General features: G+C 37.6%; 1 protein-coding gene across 3 annotated transcripts in view; it reads right to left on the bottom strand.

Annotated features, from left to right (window-relative positions):
• Nucleotides 1–23741, bottom strand: part of HEPH (hephaestin) — a 151890-nt gene that overhangs the window by 27038 nt on the left and 101111 nt on the right. For all 3 annotated transcript variants that reach the window (XM_071212918.1, XM_058291206.1, XM_058291208.1), the window contains 4 exons: nt 13992–14098; nt 12735–12960; nt 10052–10191; nt 9009–9171 (listed from right to left, as the gene is read on the bottom strand). In XM_071212918.1, the coding sequence (XP_071069019.1) occupies nt 9009–9171; nt 10052–10191; nt 12735–12960; nt 13992–14098 (636 nt within the window). The remainder of the gene's footprint in view (nt 1–9008; nt 9172–10051; nt 10192–12734; nt 12961–13991; nt 14099–23741) is intronic.

The raw sequence follows: 23741 nt of genomic DNA, 5'->3' as shown, positions 1-23741 counted from the left end.
GCTACAATTTTTAACAGTGGTAACTGGGGGAATCCTTGTATTTTCCTGGTCTCAGTGGGAAAACTGTCAGTCTTTCACCATTAAGTACAATGCTGGCATTAGGCTTTTCATATATGTACTTTAACCAAGGTTTAAAGTGCTTATTTATTTTGTTTGCAAGAATTTTGTTGAGGATTTTTGCATCTACATTAACTAGAGATATTGGTCTGTAATTTTCATTTTATATTACCTTTATCCAGTTTTAATATTAGGGTCATGTTGCCTTCATAGAATGAGTTTGGTAGTATTATTTCCTGTTCAATTTTTTGGAATACCTTGAGCAAGATTAGTATTAGAACTTTGAATGCTTGGTAAAATTCACCTGTGAAGTCATCTGGTCCTGGGTTTTTCATCTTTGGGAGGGTTTTGATGACTATTTCAATCTCTTCAGTTTTGAATTGTTTCTTGAGGTCTCCTGTCTCTTCTATGGTCAGTGTGTGTAGTTCACGTGTTTCTAGGAATTAGTCCATCTCATCAACATTGTCTAGTTGTTTGGCATTCAGTTGCTCATAATAATCTCTTATTATATCTTATTTCTGTGGGGTCAGTGGTAATGTCTCCCCTCTCTTTTATTATTTTGTGTCTTCTCTCTTTTTTCTTTCTCTGTCCTCTAAGGGTTTGTCAGTTTTGTTGATCTTCTCAAAGAACCAACTTTTGATTTTATTGATTCTATATATTTTGTTCTCAATTTCATATATTTTTACTCTGATCTTTATCATGTCTTTCCTTCAGCTTGGCTTGGGATTAGTTTACTGTTCTTTTTCTAGTTCCTCCATGTGGGCAGTTAGCACTTAAATTTTATCTCTTTCTTCTTTTTAAATATAAGCATTGAGGGATATACATTTCCCTCTCAGCACTGACTTTGCAGTGTCCCATAGGTTTTGATATGCTATGTTATCATTTTCATTCTTCTCAAGATATTTGGTGAATTCTCTTCCAATTTCTTCTTTGATTCACTGATTATTTAAGAGGGTGTTGTTTAATCTCCCTATATATATGAATTTTCCTTTTTGTTCACTATTGCTTTTCAACTTCATTCCATTAAGATTAGAGAAAGTGTTTTGTATAATCTCAATATTTTTCAGTTTATTGAGACTTATCTCGTGACCCTACATATGTTGTATCTTGGAGAAGAATCCATGAGCCCTTCAAAAGAATGTATATCTTGACACTTTGGGGTGCAATACTTTATAGACGCCTGTTAGGTCTAGTTCATTTATCATATTTTTCAAGTTGTCTGTTTCTTTATTTATCCTCTGTCCAGATGTTCTAGTCAATATTGAGAGTGGTGTATTGAAGTTGCCAACTATTATTGTAGGGACATTTGTTTCTTCTCCCTTCAGCTTTGCGAGTGTGTTTCTAATGTATCTTGGGACACTCAGGTGCATAAATATTTACTATAGCTATTTCTTCTTGGTGAATTGCCCCTTTTATTAATATATAATGTTCTTCTTCGTACCTTGTAACAGTTTTGCATTTGAAATTTATTTTGCCCAATATTAGTGTCTCTACTCCAGCTCTTTTTTGGTGGCTACTTGCATGGAATATCTTTTTGCTTCTATCTTCATTGTGTCATTATGTCTGAGGTGGGTCTATTGTAGACAACATAGAAATGGTTCATTTTTAAAAAAATCCATTCTATTAGTCTCTGTCTTTTGATTGGGAGTTCAAGCCATTAACATTACAAGTTATTACTGTAATGGCATTATTTCCTTAATCCATTTTGTCTTTCTGTTCTCTGTTTTCATATCAATATATTGTCTGTCTTCTTAGCCTCTAGTTTACACTTCCTAATAATCTTGATTTTTACACTCTTCTCCAAATCTCTCGCCCTTGTTTTTTTTTTTTTTTTTTTCCTTTCAAGCTGCAGCATTCCTTTTAGTACCTCTCATAATTCTGGTCTTTTGATCACATATTTTATAAGTCTTGTTTGTCTGTGAAGACTTTGAACTCACCCTCACCTTTGAAGGACAATTTTGCCAGATACAGAATTCTTGACTTTTTTCTTTCAGTACTTTAACGAAACCATACCACTTTCTTCTCTTCTTCAATAATGATATTTATGTGTTCCATAAGAGTTCAAAGTTTTTGGTCATTATTTCCTCAAATATTCTTTCTGCCCCTTTTCCATTCTCTTCTCCTGGGACACTAATAATGTGAATGTTTGTGAGTTTTGCAGTGGCACTCAGTTCCCTCAGACTGTTCCATTTTTTCCATCTTCTTTATGTTCTGTTCTCCTCTCATTTACAGTTCAGATGTCCTGTCTTCAAAATCATTAATTCTCTCTAGTATGTGCCTCTAATGTATTTTTAATGTCATCGTTCTTGATTTTCATTCCCATAATGTCTGTTTCTTTACTTTGCAGGATTTCAAATTGTTCATTGTGCACACCCAGGGTATTCTTAATATCCTTTAACTTTTTAGTCATTTTTTAAAAAATTATTTGAATTGATTTAGGAGAGTTGTGTAATTATCACTAATTGTCTTGAATACTGCATCTCTTCAGAATATTTGGTTTGTTCCTTTGGCTTGGCTATCTCTTCCTGCTTCCTAGGATTGCTTGTAATTTTTTGCTGATGTCTAGACATATGAATATGTTGGTGACTGTATTCTGATGGCCAATTTTTCCCTCTTGCCTATTGTTTTATTCCCACTGTTCTCTTTTGATAATTGACTCCACTTATTCTAAGTCTATGAAATTGCACAGCTTAAGTTATCAAAAATGGGGCAGAGACTCACTAATGGGGTGCAAATGTTCTCCCAGGGTTTAGGATTCATAGAGAACTGAAAACATTTTTTGTCCATTCAATTTCAGGCCAGCCAACAGATGGTGCTCACTGGATCACCTTTCCACAGTTTTTCAGTCTCAGCTTTCCTGTTTTCCTGTGTTGAATTTCCAGAGCAGAGATTCAATGTGAGTATGCTGTTTGAATTTACTGAAGAAAGTCCCTGGACTCCCTCTTTCACTTTTCCCGTGAAAGAGTTGACAAGGAGGAAGATGTCTGTTCCTCTCTCATTCAACTGCAGTGAGCCAGGGATTTTATCCCAACTTAATATCTTGGAGATAGGGGAGTGGAGCCTTTCCCAGCCCCACTGCAGGTAATTGGTAACTCATGTTTGTAGTTTCAGGTTCTTCATCTCTGACCCTCACCCTTCTGGGAATTGTGTAGCACTGTCCTGGTAAGACAACATTTGGCCCTTTCTCCATTATGTTTTTGAGAGTATTGAGACCTACCTGTTAGTATAACACCATTTTCCCACAGTTGGGAGATTTTTTGATGACTGATTCATTCTGTTTACCAGGAATTGCTTTGTTGAGATCTATTTCTTCTTGACTCAAAGTAGGTAATTTGTGTGTTGCTAAGGATTTGTCCATTTCATTTAGGTTATCTTATTTATTAGCACGCTGTTGTTCATAGTATCCATTTATAGTCCTTTTAATTTTAGCATGGTTGGTTGTAATGTCGTTTCTGTTTTTGATTTCTGAAATTTTTTGTTTATTTTTTTTTCTCTTTTTCAGTCTCATTAAATATGTGTTGATATGATCAATCTTTTCAAAGAACCAACTTTTGGTTTGTTGATTTTCTCTATGTTTTTTTAAAATTTTTCCTATTTCATTTATCTCCATTCTAATCTTTGCTATTTGCTTACTACTGCTTACTTTGGGTTTAGTTTGCTCTTTTATTTCTAGTTCTTCCAGTTTTGAGTTTACATCTCTGATTAGAAATCTTTCTTCTCTTTTAATGTAAGTGTTTAGAGGTACAAATTTCCCTCTCAGCACAGGCTTCTTTGTATCCCTTAAGTTTTTATGTTTTTATTTTCATTTTCTTTCACCTCAAGAGATTTCCTAATTTTGTCTCTAATTTCCTCTTAAGCCCATTCATTGTTTAAGAATATGTTGTTTAATTTCTGCATATTTTTAAATTTTCCTTTTCTCCCTCTGTTATTGTTTACTAGCTTCATTTGGTTGTGGCCTGAGAATATATAGGATTTTTAAAATTTTGTATTCATTGAGACTCATTTTCTGACCCAACGTATGGTCTGTCTTGGAGAATGTTCCTTGTGCACTAAAGAAGTATGCAAATAATGTTTACATTGGATGTCATGCTCTGTATGTCTCTTATGTCTATTTTTTTTTTTAGTTCATCATTCAGGTCCTGTACTTCCTTATTGATCTTCTGACTAGATGTTCTATCCATTCTTATGAGTGTTGTGTTCAAGTTTCCTACGATTAATGTGGAAACATCAATATCTTCGCTCAAATTTGGCATGTTTGCTTTGTATATTTTGGGGCTCTGCTTTTAGGTGCATACATATTGATCTTTGCCACATTGTCCTGTTGAATTGTTTCCCTTTTGGTGTGCAATGACCATATTTGCCCCCTAAAACAGTTTTTGCCTTAAAGTTTGTTTTATCTGACATTATTATAGCCACCCCTTCTCTCTTTCGGATACTACTTACATGGTATATTTTTGCCATCCTTTCACCCTCAACATACTTGCATCTCTGACATTAAGGTGAGGTTCTTGCAGACAGAATATAGTTGGGTCGTACTTTTTAATGCAGATTACCAATCTCTATGTTTTGACTGGAGAGTTTAAGCCAGTTTTACCTTAAAAGTTACTACTGGAAACCAGTATCCATGTGGTGCAGCAGTGCTACAAAATGTATTCACCAAATGCAATGAATGTGCCACGATGATAAAAGAGGTTGTCAATGTGGGAGGAGTGGGGAGAGGGGGGTGAGGGTTATATGGGGACCTCATATTTTTCACATGTAACATTAAATAAATAAATAAATAAAAGGAAAATTAAATCAGTTAAGAAAAAAAGTTACTACTGATTATATTAGGCCTTCTGCCATTTTGCTATTTTGCCTTTGTAAATCTTATACTGTTTTAGACCATCATGTCCTTTAAAACTACTCTTATATTAATTCTCTTTCTTGTTTTGTACCACACTGAGTGCCTCATTTCTATTTGCATATAAATTTCATCTTTTTTCCTTATGGTGACCATGGAGTTAAAATTTAACATCTTAAATTTATAATAATTATATTTGATATGATACGAATTTAACTTCCATAGTATGTACATGTACTTTTCTTATACCTCTCTGACCTCACACCATTTTTAGGTAATTTTTACCACTTGTTTTGTACATTTTATGTCCAAATACCTAGATTTATCATTACTTTTACACATTTGCATTTTAGCACCTGTAGGAAATAAGAAGTGGAGTTACATACCATACAATACAATACAATAATCTTGGCATTTATAATTTCCCAAATGATTATCTTTACCGCAAGTCTTTATTTCTTTAAGCATCTTTGAAATGGTGTCTAGTGTCTTTCATTTCAGTCTGGTAACTCCCTTTAGCTTTCTTTATAGGGCAGGTATAGAGGTGATGAACTCTCTCAGCTTTTACCTATGTGAGAATGCCTTAAACCCCCCTCCTCTTTGAAAGAGCCTTGCCAGATGTAAAATTCCAGGCAGATAGTGTTTAATGTTATTTATCATCCTCTTCCTCCTGCATTTTTCTGGATACTATACAGTGTTCTTCTGGCCTCTGGTGTTTCAAAATAGTTGTTTCATACATTTTCTGCCTGTTTAATAGCTGTTTTGGTGGAAGGACCAAGTCCTGGAGGTCCCTACTCCATTATCTTTCATGGAAGTTCCTCTGTCCCTCCAGTCTTACAGTAATCTTTTATCTAGGTTATGGCTTTTATCTCCTGCTATCTCACCAGGTCCTTTTTCTAACAATTATTCCTTTTTTTCTATATATTTTCAACTCCTCTCTCTGGTTGGCATGATAGCATATATGGGGTTGAAGCAACATCAACTTAGACCATAGTGGTGTATAAACAAAAACACAAATGGGTAATATTTGTGAACTGGACCATTGTCAGAGAAATATATGAGCCATTCTTACCCAAAGAAGTATCCTCATATTATGTATTGAGAAAGTCCATATTTGAGATAATCCAGTATTATATATGGAGAACAACTGTTGTCTTGCATCTATAGCATTTCAGTGACACCTCAGTTCGTCACTTGACTTTGGTTCTAAGGTTTGACAGAACACAACTAAGAATTTTGCAGCCCTATATGGGTGCTAGAGATAGTACCAAGGTAGTAACTTGAAACCATATTCTAACAATATGGGTAAACAGAATACAAAATTATTTCAGAGATAAAAATTTCATAATGTACAATTCTTTGTCTCCTCCTTGGGGATAAAGAGCACCATTGTACTCTCTACCTTGCTGCACTACACCTGTTTGAATGTTCTAACGCAATTTCCAGTTCTTTATTCTTGCTACTAAATTTCCAGTGGTAATCCCAGCATACCCACTTCAATACCACCATTAATTCTAAGCAGAATAACATTTTAAAAGTCACAAGTCAATACAAAAATCAACTCAAAATTGATCAAAGAACTAAATGTAAGAGCTGGAACTATGAAACTTCTAAAAGAAAATATAGGGAAGCATCTTCCAGACCTTGTGTTAAACAATGGTTTCCTAGACTTTACACCAAAAGGACAAGCAAAAAAATATATAAATAGGATACCACCAAAATAAAAATAAAAAAAACTTCGGCAGTTCAAAAGACTTTACCACGAAAAGGAAATGACAACCTACACATTGGGGGAAAATATTTGCAAACTGCATATCCCATAAACATTTAATATCCAGAATATATAAAGAATTCTTTCAACTTAATAAAACAAACAACCAAATTTTAAAAATGGGTAAAAGATTTGAACAGACATCTCTCCAAAGAAGATGCAAAAATGGCCAGAAAGCACATGGAAAGATGATCAACATCATTAGCAGTCAAGGAAATGTGAACCAAAACTACAAGGAGATAACATTTCACACCCATTAGAATGGCTGCTATTTTTTTTAAAGGAAGATAACAAGTGTTGGAGAAGATGTGGAGAAATAGGAATACTCATTCATTGCTAGTGGCAATGTAAAATGATGTGGAAGACAGTTTGGCAGTTCTGCAGAAAGTTGATTATAGAACTACCAAATGATCCAGGAATGCCAGTACTTGGTGTATACTGGAAAAATTGAAAGCAAATCTTGAACAGATATTTTCACACTTATGTTCATAGTGGCATTATTCACAATTGCCAAAATATGGAAGCAACAAAAGTGTCCATCAGTTGATGAATGGATAATTAAAATGTGGAATATACACAATGGAATTTTTTCAGCCATAAAAGGAAATGCTGTCTTGATATATGTGACAACAGGGATGAACCCTGAATTCATCACATTAAGTGAAATGAGTCAGACGCAAAGACAAATATTGTATGAGCTCACTGATTTGAAACAATTAGAATAAGCAAAGTTGTAGAGTCATAATTTAGAATATAGGTTACTAGGGGACAGGGTGAGGGTAGGGAATGGGAAGTTAAAGCTTAAAATGTACAGGGTTCCAATTTTGAATGAGGGAAATGTTTTGACAATGGATCGTGGTGATGGTAGAACAACATTGCAAATGCAATTAACAGCACTGAAATATATATATATATCTGAATATGATTACAAGAGGAAATGTTAAATTGTATCTATAACAGAATAATTAAAAAAAAATCCTTGGAACTACACTACACAAACAGTGAACCCTAAGTTAAACCATTAAATTTAGTTAATAGTACAAATATTAAAATGTGCTATCATCAATTGTAATAAATGTATTACAAAATATGCAAAGTGTTGTTGTAGGGTGGTGTATAGGAACCTTGCATTTTATCCATGATTGTTCTTTAAACCCACAACTTCTCTAATAAGAAAATAAAAGAGAGAAAACAATTCAGAAGTCAATCTACCAAGGAGAAAAATTATCCCTTGTTTCCTGATAGTCCCCAGGAAGCTCTAAATGACATTTTGGAAAGGTACTAATGTTGGGAGGTAGACTCCAGTCAAGAAGCTTAAGAAATAAGGCCCTTAATCCTTTAAGCCAAAGGATTAAACCAAAGACACAAAGATCTATGTAACTTACTCTTTTACATCTTGGTGATGAGCAAAAATGATTGTAAAGAAACTATGGATATTATCACATGTATTACTTCTCCAGCTATTCCCACTCCAGTAAAAATACAAAGAAACTTTTTCCACCCTTGGTTACAACTCTGTCTGATAAAAGATGTAAATTGAAGGACAATAGCTCTTTGTAGCCTGAGATAGAGTTGTTCCCAAGACAGAAAAAAACTGCCTTACACAACACTCACAAAACAAATCAACGAAAGGGCAATGGTTAGAATGATAAAATATGTCTTCCTTATAAAAATGGAGGATGAATTGGTGGAACAAAGGGCACTATTAAGACAGTAAAACTCTTCTGTGCAATACCACAATTGTGAATACATAACATTACGTATTTGTCAAAACCTACAAACAAAAGCATAGAGCATAAACCTTAATGGAAATTATGGAATAATAACATATCAACATTCATTCATCAATTGCAGGAGATGTATCAAACTAATGCAACATTTTAATAATGGGGAAACTATGTATGTAAGGGGGATATATGGGAATTCTCTGGACTTTCTGTGTCTTTTTTTCTGTAAACTCATCTCTGCTCTGAAAGTAAAATAGATTTAAAAAAATAAAAGGACTCTAATATTTCTTGACATATTCAGTGCTTCTAATGCATTTCTAAAATAATACATTGATATATAATTTAAATTTACTGCAAAGGAAGTAAAACTGCATTAGGCATTGATGCATAGAGTTCATCCAGTTTCAGGCTGGGTCAACTCATGTGAGCTCAACAGGTTTCCAAATGATTAAGGGGGGGAAGGGGCACACTGAAGGAAGAAATATATTGTTTGGGAGGACACCGTTAGGGCAGTTATGCAAAGTCTTAAGACCAAGTTCTTATGGTATCAGAAGGAAAAATGCAAGGGAATTGTGCTAAAAGATAGCTCATCTTGGGCAGTTAAGCCTACCTGTTTGTGGCAAGACAATGAAGAGGGTCTCCATACCAGCATGGACATGGTCGGTCACATGACAGTGCATCAGCCATGTTCCAGGGTTGCCAACCACCATCTCCAAAACCTCAAAGGTCCCTGGAAACAGATCCACCACATCCGCCCGGTAGCTCTCTCCATTCTGCCAGAGATATTGGGGGTGGGGGAGAGGAAATGAAGGGTATAGAGATCATCTCAGAATTCTTAGGAACTAAAAGACTGGAATGTCCACCTCAGGGGCATGAGCTTCCAAGATTCCTAGGCCAGAGAGCAGCTTGAAAATTTCACCTTATCTATCTGCCTTATGAACATATCCATCTACACAAATTGAATCAACAGTGAAGAAGTTGTCCTACTTTTTCTTAAATCTTCTCACAGTAAAAGTTTCCTTTTAGGGAAATAAGAATTCATATCTCCATACTTCTCAATTGACTGAAATCTGGAGAACTTGGCTTAAGTTTTGACCCCTCCAAATGGCTATACAATTCCTTTAGTAAAGGGATCAACTTAGTTTCCCCCTTTTACCATCACCTTTATCAGCACTTCTAGAGCTCTAATTATAAATGCGTCCAACTGTTCCCTTTTCCTGAGGTTAAATCTTTGTTAAAATCTATATTTTTGTCCATTTCTTGTCCATGTAGCTCTTGAAACTGAAGTTCCTCATATAAGTGAGTAAAAACTTTCTGAGATGTCACTCTGAAATCCCCTTTTCTAGTATCACCGCTCACTGAGTTTCAAATCCTTGACTGAGATGCAAATTCATTGACTCCTTCAGTCTCTTGATGCCACAAATGGGAGAGCCTTTTTCTTCCATGTCAGAGAGGAATGCTAAGGCACAGAAGGAAGTTACAACCTTGGGGATATTTACAGACAGACTAGAATTCCCAGCTCAGTTCTTCACTAAATCTCTCTGCTCTTTGAACTGCTTATCACTCTGTTCCTTGTTACTCGCTTCTCCCTCCATGGCTGTCAACATTCTCCTCTAATCACCACTTATGGACTCAGGCCTCTTTTTAGCTCACCCGATAGAGGAAGCTCTCTGCATGGAAGTGGACAGTGTGTAGGTCAATATCCTGGCCCATGGCCAGCATGTACCATGCCACTCGTTCTCCTTGGTACATGGTAAGACCATTGAGGTTGGCATAGATCTTCCCATTGATGGCTGTAAAAGAATAAAAAGTATCTTACATTTCTCCTTTTGACTCTCCATTGCCACTGCCTTATTTCTAGTCCCTATCACGTGTCATGAGAGAAATAGCCTCCTAACTGGTCTCATTCTTATCCAATCTGCTCCTCTTTGATCTATTTTCTACACTGTTGTCATCAGAGTGATCTTTCTAAATAATTAAGCAGACAGTGACTCTCTGCTGCTTAAAAATACTTTAATAGCTCTCTAGCTCCCACCTGTTCCAAAGGTCAAGTCCATAGATCCTTAGTTTAGCCAAAAAGGTCCTTCAACATATAGTCATAAATCATCTTCCTAGACTCATCTCCCACTACACAACACAATTATTCCAATCAGGGTAATATCACTTTCTGCATGGGCTACGCATGTCATTTGTTTCCTTACTCATGTTTCTGAGCTTCCCTCCCTGAAATTCTGCCTCTTTTTATGCATCCTTTCAAAGTCTAAACTTTCATCTGTTCCAAGAACACTTATTCACCAAAACTTTATTCTACTTTTAGCTGTTCAAAAAAGACGTCATACTCTGAAACTCATAATGAAATTAACGCATGGATCTTATCACCTTCCGCTTCTCAGGCCACATCCTATGCTCCAAAACTACCCATCACCATGTTCTTCACACTCCAAGACTTTGCACATAATACCGTCCCTGCACTCCACATGTTCTCATAGAATGGAGGCAATTTCCACTAACTTCCCAAGATGGGAAATAATGGAAGAAACATTCTTACCAAGTTGTGAATATGCAAAAAGAAACTACATATGCTCAACTCAGCAACTATCCATGCAAAAGTGTAGGCCTATTATTGTCCAGGTATGTCAATAACAGGATTGAACAACTATCTATTACAGGATAAGTAACAGCTAACCCTTTAAGTTGTAGAAATAAATCCAGTTTTTCAATTATCATTGTCAGTAATAAAGCTAATATTTAATCTCAAGCACTTCTGTCTTTTTCTCATCCTCAGTTTTTTCAGGACTCTGGAAAGAAGGATGGGATATTATTTGTTCTCCCCTCAGACTCTAATATTATTTATCTTTTTATTTCCAGTGTCATCACTCATAAAGTACTCATAAAACATCTGTTACATGGATAGAAAGGTGACTTGATACCTGAAGAAATTGGATGGATGAACACATGAACAAACAGAAGGAAATGGGCATTAGTCAAATCCCTGCATTAGCAGGGGACTTGGGTACTCATTTACTTTTTGTCCTGAGCAATTTATTTCTCTGATTTGACAGTAGCTAAAAAATTCACTTTGTGAAGTCTGTCAGTCACCCCTATTTTCATTAAAATACTACTTTTAGATTCCATAAGAGTCACTATCAAAGCAGATCTTTATGCTAAAATCAAAGAATTCTTGGGATAGAAGGGATGGTGAGAGGTCCAGCTGCACAATACACTGCAATTGAGCTCTCCCTCATATTTTAGATTTTGTCTTCTTTGAAAACCTACAGATCTTCAGAACAAAGGAAGGGTTGTATGTACAATTTGCCTCCAAAATCCATTGAAGTATCAAAAAGTTCTTTGTATGTAAATTAAACCCATTATACTAGTCTGAATGTCTATTCTCCAATAATTTCTTCTGTAAATTGTATCTGTGTTTTAAATACACACTTAAATTCAAGCTGTCCTTCATCTGGTTATGTTTTTTCTCAATATTCTGTTGAGAAAAGTGATCATGGATTTAGAGCAGTGAAGAACTAAGAAGACAATGAGAGAGTAATGTCCATCTTGCCTTCTCTATTAGGTTAAAATTTGCTGCTGCCACCACCGCAACTTTACAGATTCATCTTACTGCTTCTTGGCACCTCATACAATGTGGACCATATATCTACTCTATGTATTTAAATGTGCAATAATAGAAGACACTTCATCTAAAAGTGATGTGGGCTATGGGTGGGAGCCTCTTTGTCTGTTTGGAGATAACCTCAACATAAGCTGTCTGTCCTGACTCTAGAATGTATGAAGTCCATGCTAAAACTTACCTAGGATGTAAAAGATATATATGCTAATTCAAACCTATTGAGCATGGAAACAAAGAACGATTTAGCCCTTCCTCTGTATAAAAGGAAATCAAAATTCTTGTTCGGGCTCGGGTTTGAAACAGATAGCTCCCGAGTCCAGCCAGCCATCAATAAACCATTTTTCCTTCTCAAAATCATTCCTGAGTCGTGGCCTTTCTATACACAAATAATTGAACCTTTCTCAACTTCTACAACAAAAGGTGGTACTTCATACAGGATGTTATGAATAGAACTTTTGCAGTAACCATGTCTTAGTAACTTGGCTGTTTGTCTCAGCAATATATAGATATGTGTATTTTAGGAGAGAATCTGATACCTGAAGAGTTAATGCTAGGACCTGTGAATAGGATAAATACATCACGGTATAAGTTTTCCCTTATTTCACATTCCCACCCCTCAGGAGCTATGATCCCTTAGGTAGTGATGGATCTATTAGTCCCAAACATTGAGGTTTTCTTTGGAAGAGGAGCAGGTTCTAATCTACAGACCATGCATTTTATTGCTCTCCATGAAAGTCTCATCCTGTAGGGTGATATGGCCTGGCTCCCGAGGCCCATGCGTTACCACATTCTCCTCCAGATACCATGACTGATTCTCATCAAATATCAAAAACAACAAGGAAAATTCGCGGTCCATGTCACTCCGTCCTCCATGAGGCCCCAGGATACCCCTTCTGCAGATGACTAAGGGTCCAACCAGGCCACTATACATGTCCTGAGGGAGGAAGAAAGGGGGAGACAAAGAGATAGGGTTTTTGTTTAGGTGGTAGTACTCTTCAGGGAGTCAGGCTCACATCTGAGCCCACTGAAACCTTCTGCACTTCATTATGTCTAACATTCAAAAGTATCTCCACTATGTTAAGTAAATTCATTCTCATTACCATCCTGGTGTGAGAATTATGGTTTATTTAGGTAGGTTGGACTACTCATTTTCTCCAAACTAATACTTTCACAACTCAATGCCTTTTCTCATGCTGTTTCCTCTGCCTGTAATGCCCTCCCCTTTACCATATCCCTTATCTTCCTGGCATGCTGTTATTTAGCTTTCAAGATCTAGAGTATATGCACCTTCCATTCTGATGACTTCCCCAGATTTTCTCCCTGGCCCCCATCCTCCCCTCCAAGCAGAAATAAGCATTCTCCCATGGACCCCATGGGCCTTAAATTATTTTAATAGAGCTGATAACATGTTATATTTTATTATATATTCATCTGTCTCCTCCAAGTACACCACACTCTTTGAGGGTGGGAAATGAATGTTACATTTCTCTCCATTAAAATACCAGGCAAAATGCCTAAAATGTAGTAGACACTCAATAAATGATCACTGGCTGGCTGTGAGTGGATTGATGGGTCGATGCATGATTGGATGGATGCATGGATGGATGGATAAATCCATTTTTCAGATGAGGAAACAGAGGCAGATTGATCTGTCTGAAGTCACTCCAAAGATGAGCTAGAAACAAATTTAAACTCTTACTCCTGGCAGCCCAACCCCAGGCTTTTAAAATGATAATACTTTGATTTAAAAATCCCAAGAAGAAGAAATGAGGAAGAAAATCTTTAAGACAGAAATATCTGGTGTTACTCCCTTCACTTCCCCTGACTATTCAAACAAGTCTAGAACTTTAGGAATTGTATCCAAATCTTGAGCTCTAGCATCTTGGGGCTGTTTAATAACTTCTTCTGCCCAAGCAGTTTTCTCATCTCTGAGATCCTCTACCAAGCAGTCCATCTTGTTTTTACCTTGATGGGATCCACTGCAGAATAATAGATCCAGGAGACACAAGCAGAATCATTGGGGCCAGGGCCAGATCTCTCTGGGACATTCCATTGGTAAGTAATTACCTCACCTAGAAAAGGGAAAAAAAGGATCTCCAGTTGACCATGCCAGAAATTCTCCCAATACCTTGGTCTCCCTAAGAAGATGTGATGCATGAGTCCCACTACTTTTGAGGATTTTCTCCATCATTCCTATAAAAGTCTCCTTTATATTTTTGTGACTTTGTTCTTCTCCCTTCTGAGTCAGCCTCAGCCATCTCATCTGTCCACATCCCTCAAAGCCCAGTTCTAATCCTCTAGGAAGGCAGACTCTACTGTTCTCTCTTCTTATAATGTCCTCCTCTTTTTTAGCTCTCTTTGTTATCTTTTTACTCCCCCCTTCCTTCTAAATGCAGGACTTTCCTAAAATCCTTAGTTCTAACAAGACTTACCTTGTCACTATGCTCCAATACCACATTTTCAATTACTGGAAATCCCTTGCAGATTGTTCTGAGAACCACTCATAAATTAAAATTGTTATGAACCCACACACACACAAAATTCTTTTTTGTCAATTTGTGCTCCCAGTGTCTGTTAGTGACATCAGCATCCTTCCAGCTACCCAGACTCAAAACTTTAATTCACTTTGCTTCTCCACTTTCATGCCTTTAAAATTCAAACAAAGGTCAAGTCTTATTGACAGTATATTTTATAGCCAGCCTCTCCTTCTTCCTATTCCTACTGCCCCTGTCCTAGTTCAGAAACATGTTTATTATCACCTAAGCTTTTGTAAAATCTACAGACACATCTCTCTACCTCCAGTTGCTGTCTCCACTTTATCTTTCAACAGCTGATGTATTCATCTTTTTTATAACAGTTTTATTGAGATATAATTCATATACTTTAAAATTCACCCTTTAAATCGTACACCCGAGGGAAGTGGACTTGGCCCAGTGGTTAGGGCACCTGTCTACCATATGGGAGGTCCGTGGTTCAAACCCCAGGCCTCCTTGACCCGTGTGGAGCTGGCCCATGCACAGTGCTGATGCACTCAAGGAGTACCATGCCAATCAGGGGTGTCCCCCACGTAGGGAAGCCCCACACGCAAGGCGTGCACCTCGTAAGTGTATCCTAAAGTATGCACCATAATGTAAGCACAGATGTCACCTTGTTAGAAAGCTAATGTCTCAGACTCTGTACATCACTTTAAGTAAATATGATATGAATAGGGTGTAAGAGTATCACTGTGGAAGGGAAAAGGTTTCCTGGTGGATGTGTGGGAGTGCTGTATATTATATATATGCATTGCTGTGGTCTAGGACTCCTGTGAAGAAAAGCTGAATAATTAGGGGGGAAAAAGAAAAAAGAAAAAGATAGGATGTGGAATTTTTTCAAGTCAACATTCTTTATCTAAGTTCTTTATCTAACTTTATCCAAGTTCTTTATCTATCCTTTAAACCCATCGCTATATGCCATTCCCTAGTAAGGGACCATGACAATATATTGGGCTTCAAATTTCAGGGAGTTCTGGATCACAGAGAGTTTCAACAATGGCAATGGAGGGATACTGGTATGGGATACCAATGACAGGTGATATATGGCTGACAGGGAGCTGTACAGAACATATGTCCAGGGTGCATGGTAATGTTTGGATATACTCATAGTGGCAACAATTAAAAACCACAGCAGGGGGGGTACTGGGTTCATGGCCAGTGGTACTCTGTCGTGGTCCCTAGGGGAGCAGCGACAGTCTCCCAGGTACAGCGGCGGGGACCAGGAGGGAGTGAGGGTTCAACAGTGAGCCCCTGATGCTAATGACTATGCTTGTGTGCTGATAAACCTAAAATAAGAACAAGGCCTAGAAGAACATTGTGCCTGGGAATTTCCTCCTGTCAGCCTTCATGTTACTCAAATGTGGCCAGTCTCGAAGCCAAACTCAGCATGTAAATGCAATGCCTTCCCCCCAGCATGGGACATGACACCCGGGGATGAGCCTCCCTGGCAACGAGGGACCACTATCAAATACCAACTGATGATGCAACTGGAAAATGACCTTATACGGAAGGTTCAATGCAGATAAGCAGAATATCCATGTCTACATAAAATACCATGACTTTAAAATGCTGTTTGACCTAAAGTAAGGGGGAAATGGAAAGGAGAAATGAGTTTATATGGCTATGAGTTTCTAAAAAAGAGTCTGGAGACTGGCAGAAGGATTGCCCTCATGCACAACTGAGCAGAGACAGAGAGACAGATAAAGCAGATACAACCCCCAGATATTGGTTCCTTTGAGGGCTAAAGAGACCCATGGGAGTTATGGTAATGGCCGATGGGCTTAACTACCAGGGCAGATGGCCCCTCTTTGGAAATGGTGTTTATGTGTGATGAATCTGGACTCAGATGGGATCTCTTTTCATAAGACTTTCATGCTAATGTGCTGGAGGTGCAGTTAATGTTGGGGTTTAAGATATATTTAGGAGATTTGAATCTCTGGACTGACAATGTGATAGCCAGGTCCTGAGCCTCAACAGACTCCAGCACCTACAATCTGATTTATTGGCCTTTCCACACTCAGCTAAGATGGAGTTGAAGAAGGACAACCACCACACCATGGAGCCTAGAGTGATTACAACTGAAAATGGGAGGATTGCATCCAGCATCCATGTGGAATCTGAGCCTCCTCTTGACATAGAGGTGCAATGGACACAACCAATCCAATGTCCACATAGAAGAGGTGGCATTGGATTGGGAAAAGTGGACATGGTGGACGATGGGTATGGGGAAAGGCAGGAAGAGATGAGAGGTGGAGGCGTCTTTGGGACATGAAGCTGCCCTGGATGGTGCTTCAGAGGTAATCACCGGACATTGTAAATCCTCACAGCGCCCACTGGATGGAATGGAGGAGAGTATGGGCCATGATGTGGACCATTGTCTATGAGGTGCAGAGGTGCCCAAAGATGTACTTACCAAATCCAATGATGTGTCATGATGATGGGAACGAGTGTTGTTGGCGGGGGGAGAGGGGGGTGGGGGGGTGGGGTTGAATGGGACCTCACATATATATTTTTAATGTAATATTATTACAAAGTCAAAAAAAAAAAGAAGAGCCGCCCAGCATGAAACAAAGTGAAGACTGACCAAGAATGTTTTGCACACACGGAGTGCTGACACAACAAGATGATGCAACAAAAAGAAACACAGATTCCCATGCCACTGACAACAGAAGCGGAAAAAGAAGATGATGCAGCAAATAGACACAGAGAACAGACAACTGGTGTAGGGGGGAGTGGGGAGAAACAAATAAATAAATCTTTAAAAAAATAAAATAAAATAAATTGTACACCCCAAGCACTTTGGTATATTAACAGAATTGTGCTACCATCATCACAAGTTAATTTAAAACCATTTTAATCACCCACCCAAAACCCTGTATCCCTTAGCCATAAATATTTATTATTTATTAATAAGTAATAAAATAATATATATTATCTCTGTAGATTTGCCATTTTGAACATTTCATATAAATGGAATCATTGGTAGCTTTTGTGACTAATTTTAAATAGCATGTTTTCAAGATCTATCCTTAGTGAAGCATTTATTACTAATTACTTGCTATCTATTTCAGAATACATTCCAGCGTATGGATATACTACATTTTTTGGTTTTGCTATTATCAATAATGAATGCTGCTATGAACATTTATGTACATGATTTTGTGTGGTCATATGATTTCAGTTTTCTTGTGTATTTATCTAAGAGTACAATTGCTGGGACATATGGTAACTCTATAATTATCCATTTAAGAAATTGTCAAACTAATTTCCAAAGCAGCAGCACCAATTTGCATTCCTACCAGCAATGTATGAAGGTTCCAACTTCTTCATATTCTCTGGTAAACTAGTTATTATCTGTTTTGTTTTATTTTAGACATCCTACTGAACAGTGAGTGGTACCTAATTTTTGTTTTCATGCACATGACCCTGAGGGCTAATGATGTTGAGCATCATTTTGCATGTTTATTGGCAACCTGTATATCTTATTTAAATAAAAGTCTATCGTACACTTTGCCTATGTTTAACATCATTATGTCTTTATATTATTGAGTTATTGTTGTTCTTCATATATTCTAGATAGATATCCTTTATCAGATATATGACTTGCAAAATTTTTCTTGTATTCTATGGTCTATTTTTTCACTTCCTTGATAATATCCTTTGAAGCACAAATATTTTAATTTTGATGAAATTCATCTTTTTTTTACTTTGGGTACTTTGGCTTTTGAAGTATTATCTAAGAAATCATTGCCTAATCTAAGGTCATGAATATCTACTAATTCATTTTTATAAGAGTTTTATACTTTTAACTCTTACATTTATCTTTCATCCATTTTGAGTTAATTTTTGTATATGGTGTGAGGTAGGGGTCCAACTTAATTCTTTTGCATGTGGATATCTACTTTCCCAACACCATTTTTTGAAAAGACAATCCTTACATCATTGAAGTCTTGGCATCTTTTGTGTAAAATTAATTGACAGTAGGGATTGTGGGAAGATAACATCAGATTAAGCAGGTAGGGCTCAATTATCTTACAAAAACAGTGGAGAAAGTCCAAATGTTGTCTGAGAGACCTGTTTAAGGGTAAGCAGATCAGAACAGTGTTTAACAACTCCCAAGAGAGTGAAGGACAGAGAAACAGAAAACCCAAAACAACAAATGTGAATTACTAGACCTCTGTGGCAGCTGGGAAGAACTCCCCTCTCCCAATCCCAAGATATTAAGTTTGGATAAAACATTGGTGCACTTCAGCTGACTGAGAGGGGAACAGACATCTTCCTCCCTGTCAATTCTTACAAAGGAAAATGGAGGGGAGTTGGGAAGCTTCTCTTCAGTGAATTAAGCCAGAATAGCCCACTTTGAATATTGGCTCTAGCCAGACAAAAAACAGGAAAACAGATTTTCTGTCTATGGAACGGTATGTTGATGGAAATTGCATGGATAAAAACTGCTTTCAGATCTCTCTGTATTCTAACTCTGGGGAGAAAATCTGTGCCCTATTAGTAAGTCTTTGCACCAATTTTAGACAACTTATAATAAATTCAACTAAATACCAAAGAAAATTGTGAAAACAACAGCAACAACAATGTACATGTGAGAGAAAGTAGCCCTCAGAATAAATTCACCAACATATTCAGATGCTAGAAACCAGCAAAAAATTACAAAATATCCTAGGAAACAGGAAGAGATGGCCCAGTGAAAGGAGCAAGCAAAATGTCCTGTAGAGATGTAGGATTTGAAGCAACTAATCAATGTTAATTTTACAACTCTCAAAATCAAGATAAACAATTGAAAGAAAATATGACTAAAGAGATGAATAAAGAAGACACTTGGTGAGCAAAAAGAACAATTTGAAAGACTGGAAAGGAAAGTAACAGATGTTATGCGAATGAAAGACATGATTCATGTCATTAAATATATTTTAGAAGCATATAAGTGTAGATTTGAATTGTTCAAAGACAGAATTCGTGATTTCAAAGACACTCATCTAAACTGGAAAAGAAAGGAGAATATAACAATAAGGGAATAACCTGGTCTTTCAAGCAGTGAAGCTTGGTTGTCACTATGGGTCCTGAGGGGAGGGGGAGAGAGAAATAGAATAAATGGAAGCAGGGTAACTGGGGGTTAATGGAAGTGTTCCACAAGATCATGCAATGATGGATATAACACATGTTAAATCTCACCAAAAATGTATAAAAGTCTATAGGCCAAAATGTAAACCATAATTTACACCATAATGTAACTAAAAATTTAGAAAATTATACAGTTTAAAATATAAACCATAATGTAAAACAAAATGGAACCATGTTTTTTAGCTATGTTTCCATTTCTTTACATCAGCTGGAGCAAATATAACATGAACACATAAAAAGATCATTGTTGGGGAAGGGGGGAAAGGGTTTGATTTTGGATATGTGGGAGTCCCCTGTATTATACATGTGACTTTACTGTGATCTAAAACTTTTTTGAAGATAAAATTAAAAATTAGGAAAAAAAGGATGTAGAGACTGAGGAAGAAGTGAAAAAAAAATTGCCCTGCAACTGTACATACAGGGCAACACCTATTACAGTAAGGAAAGGCAAAATGTCGAAAACAAAGTTTTTGATACTGTTCATTTTTTTAATATTCCAATTTATTTTTTACTTTATTTTTCTTTTTCTAAATTAGTATGCATTCTATTTCTAATCTATAAACCTACAATTACTATTTCATTTTCCTATTAAAAGAATTTGGCAATATAATAGGTTTCTTTTTTGAAGAAGTTTTGGACCACAGAGGGGTCGACCTATGGCAGAGGAGGAATGCTGGTGTGAGTGTATTGATGGAGGACATATAGTTGGGAGGGAGTTCTCCAGGGCATGTATTTAAGGCATGTGTTCAAATCTTGCTGGATATATTCATGGTAGTTACACTTACAAATGACAAATGAAGGAGGTCCAAGTTCTTAGCCATGGGAGCTCTGTCACATTTCCCAATGAAACAGCTGCAATCCCTCAAGTGCAAGGGCAAAGACCAGTGAAGAAGGATGGTCCAATGATAAGCCCTTGATACTGATGACTATGCTTATGAGCCTGTGTGCCTGAAATTTGTACTAGGCCTATAACTGCGGGGTGCTTAAGAGTTACCTCCTGAGAGCCCCCATGTTGCTCAAATGTGGCCACTCTTTAAGCCAAACTCAGCATGTAAATGCATTACCATCCCCCAGCATGGGACATGATTCCCAAGGATGAACCTCTCTGGTGTCAAGGGATTACTACCAATCACTAACTGGTGATGCACCTAGAAAATAGCCCTTGAGTAAAAGGGGAATATTGTAAAAACAAATTAGGTTATATGGCTAAGATTCTTCCAAAAAGAGTCAGGAGGTCATCAGAAGTGTGATTATGCAAGCCTCAGCAGGATCCCAGAGACAGCCAAGTAGATACAACCCCATGTGCTGGTGCTCTTGAGGGCTATGGAAACAGACAGTTTCTACTGTCATGGCAGTTGTCTCTGGAGTTCAGTACCTTGTCAGTGGGCCCCACTTTGGAATTTGTGTTCCTTAGTGTGATGGAGTTGGGCTCAGATATGACTTTTCTAGACATGCTTCTTCTGTCACTGTTATAGAACTTTTTGTTGGTGCTGGGGTTGGTGTATACCCAGGAGACTTCAATCTTTGGACCTTGGCTCTGTGCCAGCTGGTCCCTGAGCCTCAGCAGACTTGTAACTCCTACTCTCTAGTTCACTGGACTTACCCAGGTCAGCTAACAGGGAGGTGAAGATGATTAACCATCACACTAGGGAACCTAGAGTGCCTACAACTCCAAGCAGGAGAATTTCATCCTTCTACCATGTGGAATCTAAGACCCCTCTCAATATAGAGGTGGAATGGACATCACCATCCCAGGGTGCACAGGATGGAAGAATAAAATATGGATTAGAGAGGACTTAGTGGTTTTCTAGTATAGAATTATTGTGGCTAGTAATGAAAAACTGTAGCATTGATGTGGAGAAAGTGGCCCTGGTAGTTGCTGAGGGCAAGGAGAGTGAAGAAGGGATGTGACATGCAGGTATTTTCAGGACTTGGACTTGTTCTAAATGATTTTTCAGGGACAGATGCTGGACATTATATACCCTGCCATAACTCACTGAATTGACTGGGGGAGAGTGTAAATTACAATGTGAACTATAATCCATGCAGTGCAGCAATGTTTCAAGATATATTCAACAAATGCAGTGAAGTTGCCGCAATGATGAAGGATGTTGTTGATTTGGGAGGTTTGGAGGGGGGTGTGGGGTATGTAGGAACCTATTAAATTTTTTTTCAAAGATTTATTTATTCCCCCCCCACCCCAGTTGTCTGTTCTGTGTGTCTATTTTATGTGTGTTTTTCTTTGTCCGCTTCTGTTGTTGTCAGTGGCATGGGAATCTGTGTTTCTTTTTGTTGCATCATCTTGTTGTGCCAGCTCTCCGTGTGTGCAGCACCATTCTTGGGCAGGCTGAACTTTCTTTCCCACTGGGTAGCTGTCCTTACAGGGCGCACTCCTTGAGCATGGGGCTCCTCTATGTGGGGACACCCCTGCGTGGCATGGCACTCCTTGTGTGCATCAACACTGCACATCAGCCAGCTCCACACGGGTTAAGGAGTACTGGGGTTTGAACTGTGGACCTCCCATGTGCAGACGGATGCCCTAACCACTGGGCCAAGTTCGCTTCCCTTAAATTTTAATGTAACATTTTTTGTCATCTATGTATCTTCAAAAAATATAGTATAAATAAATGCTCATAAAAAAATAGAAAAGAGTCTTAAGGAATTGAATGGCAATGCAAAATGCACATGCATAGATGCAATTGGTGTCCCAGAAGGAGGAGAGAATGGAAAAGGGGCAGCAAGAATATTTGAGGAAATAATGACTGAAAACTTCCCAACTCTTAAGAAAGACATATGTAGAAATATCCAAGATAAACAACACACCCCAAACATAATAAATCTGAATAGGCCAACCCCCAGACCCCTACTACTCAGAATGAAAAATATGAGAGCTAAAGAGAGGATCCTGAAAGCAGCAAGGGAAAAGCAAAGCATCACATACAAGGGAATCTCAATAAGTTTAAGTTCTTGGCTCTCATCAGAAATCACAGAGGCAAGAAAAAAGTGGTATGATATATTTAAAGTATTGAAAGAGGAAAACTCCCAGTCAAAAAGGAGGGTGATTTTTAAGTCTTCGCAAACAAAACTAATAGAATATGTGACCAAAAGACCAGAATTACAAGACACTAAAGGAAGTGCTGCACCCTGAAAGAAAAAAAAACAAAACAAGGGTAAGAGATATGGAGAAGAACGTAGAAATGAAAATAATTAGGAAAGACAAATTAAAGTGTAAAAAGACAAGAGAATGCCAAATGACAAAATGGATGAAGTAAGTAATGTCATTATACTAATAGCATTGAATGCTAATGGCTCGATATCCTCAATCAAAAGGCATAGAGTGATAGAATGGATTAGGAGGTTGTGAACCAATGCTCATATGGGCAAAATCTATGATAAGGTGTAAGGATGTAGTTGTGTAGTGGATGGGTGTGACAGTGGTACAGTGATGCTATTGGACTCAACAGTGCTGGTCTGTGAGGGAAGTAGGGTGGGGTGGTTGTGTTAGTCTGTCCATGAAACTGGGGTGTGATCACATGAAAGAGTAGGTGAACTCTGGGGATTTGCAGGTCTGTGATAAAAACTACAATGTCAGAATGTTATTTCTGTAAAAATGGCAGGAAAGGATTACTGGTGTAAGGTTTTGGATGTGAGGGAGTATGCAAGACAGGGTGCACCTGGGGCAGGCTTCTGTGGAATATGTAAGTGTTCATCTTGTCACAGTCTGTTATATCAGTGGGTGGACACTAATACAATAAACAGGAAAATATTGAACTCCCATCCTGGGGAGTCATGCTATGATCTCAAATAGAGGGGCAAGGGTCTTTTGAGAACATAGGCAGTGTCTAATAACAGAAAATAGACCAATATGTCATGCCCTCAATATTATTGCAAGTATGAATCATATTCTTCAAAAAGTAAGAGTTAGTGGTTAACATAGTTCCCAAGGGGAAGGGGAGAGGATAGATCAGATGGAACATAGGGCATTGGAATTGTTCTACATGATCTTACAATGATGAATACAGGCCATATTAAATTTTGTTAAAATTTA

The sequence above is a fragment of the Dasypus novemcinctus genome, chromosome X, assembly GCF_030445035.2.
Source record: "Dasypus novemcinctus isolate mDasNov1 chromosome X, mDasNov1.1.hap2, whole genome shotgun sequence".
Taxonomy (NCBI): Eukaryota; Metazoa; Chordata; class Mammalia; order Cingulata; family Dasypodidae; genus Dasypus; species Dasypus novemcinctus.
The sequence above is the reverse complement of the archived record's forward strand: the minus strand, read 5'-3'. Positions and strand labels throughout refer to the sequence as shown.